Raw genomic sequence first — 7,307 nt, 5'->3', positions numbered from 1 at the left:
TTTGCGCTAACCGTAGTATTTCATCGTAATATGAGGGAAAAAAGTGTCGGTCAGGAGGACCGGGAGTTTCGTAGAGATGGTGGCCCGAGCAAAAACTTGGTGGGCTCGGGCTCTGGTTCGAACGCTGCCGGCGGCACGGGGGCGATTTTTTCTCGTATCTTTTAAAATTTTCGCTCTCGTAATTGTTGTTACCAGAGCGCTTTGAAAGCTGACGGGAGCGAAATCGCTCGCCGCTCCTGTGTATTTTTTTTGCTGCCCTGTTGTTACCTAACCCTGGTTTAATTTTTGTGTGAATGCAGGGTAACATATATACTGTCATGAAAGACATTCTGCAGACAGTACAGTCTAATGCAAAACACCAAACACTTCAGCACAAGGAGCCCGAGAGGGGTGCTGTTGCAAAAGGTATGTGCCTGCTTTAATGCTTCATTTCCGATTAAAATTATTGTATAATATTGTAATTAAGTGGCTTCTGCCATGTATGCTAGCATTATAATTGACTTGTATCTTCTAGGCTATGATTCATGGAATAGATTTGCATCTACTAAAAGATACCTGCCTCGTGTTTTCACCTATGTAGAATTATAAACCAATATTTCTTGAGCACATCTCACTGCTGTAATATTAGAATCTGCTGTAATCAGAATATTATAATGGTTGTAAACCAAATGTTAAACATGTTACTCCTATTCGATTGGAAAGACATTACCAATGACGTTTCATGTAATAATAATGTTTGTAATAGGTAATTAGTATATAGATGGCATAGAAAACTAATATGATACATTTCACACCTTTATTTCAGTGGCAGAACAGTCAGTATTTCCTGAAAGAGTTAGTTTGGAGGGAATAATTTCAGAGGAAAATGGTATGTAGGTTATAATTGCAGCAAGCTTATAGATTTATTATCTAGGAATCCTTGAGCAGCTACAATTATGAGGAATACAACCTTACTGCACTTTACTGAACGTACCCCTATTGTTTAGAGTAATTATAACAATTGCTAGATGTGATTAGAATATTCACCTTGTTTTATCTCATTTCTTTCAGAGCACCAGGAAATTACCACTTTTCCTCCTTCCTTACTACCATCATACATACAAGATCCCATCAAACATGGAGGGCCCCCAGTGATCGATCTTGACTCTGATCCGCAGCAACCCTCTGATCTCAAGTTTTCCATAGACATTCCATCGACTGAATGGGTGAGCAGGGTTCTTGTTTTAGTTAGTTCAATTAGTGTTACTTTTAATTCAACGGCTGACAGAATGATGTTATGCAAACTCAACCATCAGTGTCCAGGATCTGAACATGGCAAGAAGTGTGTAGAGGGCAGTGGCTCAGCGACCAGTAACGTGATAGTGTGAGGCGATTCTATTTGCCTGTCGTTTCAGCCTCGTAATATATTGCTTTTATAGATGTCAGAGCCTTCTCCGTTTAGTCAGGCGGCTGATGGTGGCGCCACTAGTGGTGGTTGGGAGGTGGAGCAGGTACAATCAGACCCTAGCTACGACGCGATGCCCAGAGTCTACCCCTCCACTGCTAACCAGTGTAGGTTTTAATGCAGGAATATCTGCTTTTTACCTAAAATACAAACGTTATCTTCTGGAAAAGCATACGAAATGGCCATTGTTGTAAAATCTTCTTGAATAATAGTTGTATCCACTCTGAAGTTATTTCATTATAATTAGTATCGTGCATTAATTGTTTGCCACTCAGAGTATGCCACAGTTCATAATATTTTGCAAAGTGTATAGTCACGTGCTACATTAAAAATAAACTATAGTTAATGATAATCAATATGGCTACTGATTGGCTATTGTTCACAAAGCTGACTCAATGCGTGAATCCTTTAGTGGTTGCCCAACGGCCAGTCCCTCGCAACAGACCGCTTGCAATGCTCCCCAAGAGTAGACGACAGATACCATCGCGGGAGCTGGTGGCGCGTTGCAGACAGCTGCCGCTTGTACAGTCCGGCAGTTTCACGCAAGCACATGGTCCCAGCACCTCGAGGAGCTGCAACTTTTCACGAGTCAAAGGTAATACAGTGCTGTATGGATGCTGGTTGTACTGAGCCAGAGGTATGCGTGAGACAGCACCCTATACTAGCTATACTGGCACAGCATACTAGCAATGCTGGCTGTACTGAACCAAGAGCGTGTGGGACAATGCAGTTTTGATACTGGCTCCTACTGCACCTATGAGTGATTACTAAGAGTTACAAGTGATCCGAAACGAATCTTCCTTTTACTTTCTACCAGGTTTTGATAGCAGCTTTTCAAATATTATGAATTATAACAAATAAGATACAATTGACTTTTCAAATTCCTTGCTGAATTATTAATAAATCGCAATGATAATTGCTGATAAACTCTTTAAATGTTTACAATATGACACGATGGCTAATAACCATTGTTTTATCTGGTTTATCATAGAGGGAGAGTTGCCTCACCTGATTCTGAACAGTAAGAAGTGGGATGTATGTGATCCAAAGAAAGGCTGCACTTTGCTGGCTATCAAACTAGCTGTGTCCGTATTTGGTACCGACGTCCTGGCAGTTTCATCGCCTGGTGGAAAAAATGGACTAAACCCACTTGATCCTGACAGAATGCAGATGATTAAAGGTAATTGTGGTGCTGATTATTTGGTATTTACATATATTATATATTACAATGGTTATTTTGTATAGTTTGTGTTTTGCTAGCTGGCAACAGTAATACTATTTCTTGTGGCTGCTGGACAACAGTTACTATAGTTTGTGTTGTTGCTGGTCAGCAACAGTTAGTACTTAGTTGATGTTGTTCCTGATAGGCAGCAGTTATAGTATATAGGTGTGTGTATTATATACACATGCACACGTGTGAATGTGTGTGTATATGTAATATATATATATATATATATATATATATATAGGTTAACTGAAGCTTCTTATTGTTGTGCTACAGAGATGGTGCAGCAGCGCTTCAGCCACATCTGGTCTCCTCAGGAGTTTGAGCTGCAATGGAAGCGATGTGTCATCTCCATTTTGCAGCGTTGCAAGTTCTGCCGCAACCAGCTGCGTAAACGTATGCTTAGCATCAGCGCTAGCACACGACTAGGCCGGGCCTTCATGCGGTAATCGTTAACCACTTCTTGTGAAACAGACTACATCTGCTAAGCATCACCTAGGTGATGGTGCACACATCTGCTAAGCGTCACCTAGGTGATGGTGATTACATTACAGACTACATCTGCTAAGCATCACCTAGGTGATGGTGCACACATCTGCTAAGCGTCACCTAGGTGATGGTGATTACATTTGTTAAGCATCACCTAGGTGATGGTGGATACATCTGCTAAGCATGATTAGGAGATGGTGGATACATCTGCTAAGTGTCACCTAGGTGATGGTGGATACATCTGCTAAGCATCACCTAGGTGATGGTGGATACATCTGCTAAGCATCACCTATGTGATGGTGGATACATCTGCTAAGCATCACCTATGTGATGGTGGATACATCTGCTAAGCATGACCTAGGTGATGGTGCTTACATCTGCTAAGCATCACCTAAAAGGGGGCTATGTGTACATCTACAAAGTGCTACGCACAAGGAATTGCATAAATCTGCTAAATCTCAGTGCCAGCTATAGGGCAGTGGCCACACACACTACGTGTCACCAACAAGGCATTGCATACATCCACTAAGCACCCCTTACAGGGCAGTAGTCACAGCCACTAAGTGTCACTTACAAAGCAGTACATACATTTGCTAGGCACTATCCATGAGACAATTCATACATCTAGGAAGTGTCACGTTAAGAGCATTTCATGCATATGTGAAGTGCCACTTCAAAGGCAGTGCAAACGTGCTAGCCACAATCTGCAAGGCAGCCTATATATTTGCGAAGGCTACCTCAGTTGTAGGACATACAGGATCAAACAAGCATGAGTAGAACCCCAACAGACAAGAAATTGATAAAAAGGTTTATATACTTCCTCTAGTCTCCTTTGTGAAGTGGCAAGATATGTCGGAACTTTTTTACTATAATCAATTAATTTCTTCCTCGGTTAGCTGTTCCAGGACGAGATCATTACTTGCATGAACAAAATATATATATATATACAGCTATAACGTGCGCGCGCGCACACACACACACGCACACACGCACACACACACAAACGCGCACATGGACGTGCCGTGCCGCACACGCATGAACTTGTACATGAATGGAAACTCTGTTATACCTGGAACGTGTAAGCGATATCGAGTTGTTATCGATATCCAAGTATATTGGAGGTGTAGCACATTTTTCTAAAGAATCCTTATGTCATCTCTAATTTTAGTATATATGTCGCAACCCACACACTTATAGGGCAGTGCTGTGACAGTACCATGGATGTATGTACATTTAGTGAATTGACATGAAAGATGTCATGTAAGATTTGAAGTTTTATAAATCATATCAGCTGTATTGAACACGTGAATGATTATCTGATTTTAAAATCGTGTTTAAAGTTTTACAAAATTTAACTATTCTGAAGTATTTTATTTATTTCCTTGCAGTTAATATTGTGTGCGTCTCCAGTTGAAGGCTTGTGCTAGCCTGTTGATGTCCATTGTAGTTTTAAGTTGTCTGCGTTTATCACATTTGTAAATAGTCACATATTTAGTGTGCAAAAATAAAATGCCTATTTGAGTTTCACTACACAAGATATCGTATGTTTTTTATGTCATAGCTCAAATTAAAACCGCAATGTATAGCTACGTCTACACGACGAACCTTAACTCGAGTTAAGCGTCTACACGGGGCCTTAACTCGAGTTAAGGTAACTCGAGTTAGCTTAACCTCGCCAGTCCATCGAGGTTAAGCTAACTCGAGTTAAGGGCCGTGTAGACGCTTAACTCGAGTTGGCTTAACCTCCACGATAGGCGGCAGCACTAGTACGATGTACGTACACACGCACGCACGCACGCATACTTGCACACGCACGCACACACTCATGCACGCACGTGTACGTGCACACGCACGCACGCACGCACGCCTACGTGCACATGCACACGCACGCCTACGTGCACATGCACACGCACGCACGCCTACGTGCACATGCACACGCGCGCACGCACGCACGCACGAACGTGTACCTGCACACGCGCGCACGCACGCACATGTACTTGCACACGCACGCACACACTCGTGCACGCACGTGTACATGCACACGCACGCACGCACGTGTACGTGCACATGCATGCACGCACGCACGCACGTGTACCTGCACACACACGCACGTACACACACGGACGCACGGACGTGTACGTGCACACGCACGCACGCACGCACGAACGCACGAACGTGTACCTGCGCACGCACGCACGTGTATTTGCACACGCACGCACACACTCATGCACGCACGTGTACGTGCACATGAACGCACGCAAACATGCACGCACATGTACGCACTCACGCATGCACGCACGTGTACGAGCACACGCACGCACGCACGCACGAACGCACGTGTACGTACACACGTACGCACGCACGTATACGTGCACACGCACGCACACACGCACACACGCACGCACGTTTGCATACACACGCACGCACGCATGCATAATAATAAATCGGTAATAATCGCTATCGGGTGTTGTCATGTAGACGCTACATAATCGCTAACTCGAGTTAACTTAACTCGAGTTAAGGTTCGTCGTGTAGACGAGGCTTATATGTTAGCCACATGAAGCAAACCATCGGATCGTATATACGACCAACGAAACTGGGATACCAGAAAACTAATTCATTGTGGATCGTGTGTTCCGTTCCCATTAATTTGACGACAATGTTTAGTGACAAGCACGAATTGTAGACTTGATACTATACTGTGATTTGTAAGCCGTCTGTGAAAATCTATAGTAGCGGGCACACTAGGGTTGTATTATTAGAATCGGTCTAACTTGCTATCTGAAATATGTGCTATGGCTACTGCCGATTTCCTTGAAACGAACCATTAATAAATCTGAGCAAATCGCAATTTTCAGATGTTTTAGGGGGCTGTGAGGGATAGACACTTAAAGTAGATCAATCTGGTACAGACGAACTGCTCCTTGCTGCATTTAAAGATCATATTTTGTTTCAAATTGCTATAATTGTTACAAATTATTAGGGTAAGCGCTACGTGTATATGTGGCCGTGGGTGCACGCGCGTGTGTGTACTAAACAATGTAAAAGGAATATTGTTTGTTATACATTTTAAATGATTTATTAGAAACATGGGTAACTTAAAAATATATATGCATAGGCTAAAACGTTTAGTGGGCTAATTATAAACATTTACACTGAACAAAGATAGTCGTATGCCTCTTTAATTAACAATATATCAATTCAACATTCGACTCTTGTAAGTCTGATCTTCAAAACGGATCAGTTTAGACAAGCGCTATAAAGCCGCGTCTTCCAAATTCTTCACAAAACGCGGGTTTTTTGCAGCGTGTAAGCCACTGAGCTTTATTAATAAATTAATAGTTAAAATTAATAGTAATTAATAGAGCTCAGTGGTGTAAGCGCATAACCCATGTTGCCTTTCTTTGTGTAGACCGGGCTTAAAAACTGCATGTGATACGCTCATACTCTGACACGACACGCTGATATGTGAAAACCCGTTTTAATAGTATATTTGAATGATAACTGGCCAAATGGATCAAATATACAATGTTTACAAACATTATTTCATACGAAATGAGATATTATTATGACATTCGTGTATAAACACGTGTAATAGCGTCAATATATGAGTGTTTGTATCGAAACAAAACGATGAAATAACAATTATATCTATACACACATACTACTACACAAATAATTATGCCTACAAATTAAAACACTAGTTAGATTTTTGTGTGGAAAAACGGAACAAATTGGAAACATCATGAGGAATGAAGAATGAATATTTAATAATAATTGGAACTATTCTCGCTATAATTCATTCTCGGCATAACAATGACCTTTTCTTCCAATCACAGGAAAATGGGGTAAAACATTAGGTGTTGAGAGTCGAACTATCTTCGGCGTTTAAACTTTGCCTGTGTCGGTACCTCATCCAAATGGTCGCACCAACGTTTAGCTGAAAATATTACAATCAGGTGTCATCGAATATTTCTAGCAGCACAAGCACATGGGAACCCGAGTCAAGATGTAACATTCAAGTGTCATCAAACCAAAGTGAATGCATACTACAACCGATAGTTAAAACGATAGAACACAATATATATATATATATATGTGTGTGTGTGCGTGTGTGTGTGTGTGTGTGTGTGTGTGTGTGTGTGTGTG

General features: G+C 41.7%; 2 protein-coding genes across 2 annotated transcripts in view; one reads left to right on the top strand and one right to left on the bottom strand.

The window, feature by feature from the left end:
- Window positions 1–299: 299 nt before the first annotated feature.
- LOC106813188 lies at window positions 300–4,690 on the top strand (the record flags this gene model as incomplete). The annotated part of the gene is given in 8 exon segments (XM_014817255.1): window positions 300–405; window positions 806–868; window positions 1,051–1,205; window positions 1,419–1,551; window positions 1,857–2,039; window positions 2,436–2,624; window positions 2,946–3,148; window positions 3,229–4,690. Coding segments are annotated over 7 exon segments (984 nt in total). The 3' UTR covers window positions 3,119–3,148; window positions 3,229–4,690.
- A 1,521-nt stretch (window positions 4,691–6,211) lies between these two features.
- Window positions 6,212–7,307, bottom strand: part of LOC106813185 (matrix metalloproteinase-18-like) — a gene marked incomplete in the record, with an annotated part of 7,481 nt that continues 6,385 nt past the window's right edge. Inside the window, 1 exon segment of the mRNA XM_014817252.1 lies at window positions 6,212–7,098. Within this exon segment, the coding sequence (XP_014672738.1) occupies window positions 7,034–7,098 (65 nt within the window).

This window comes from Priapulus caudatus, unplaced genomic scaffold, assembly GCF_000485595.1.
Source record: "Priapulus caudatus unplaced genomic scaffold, Priapulus_caudatus-5.0.1 Scaffold736, whole genome shotgun sequence".
NCBI classification, from domain to species: Eukaryota; Metazoa; Priapulida; class Priapulimorpha; order Priapulimorphida; family Priapulidae; genus Priapulus; species Priapulus caudatus.
The sequence above is the reverse complement of the archived record's forward strand: the minus strand, read 5'-3'. Positions and strand labels throughout refer to the sequence as shown.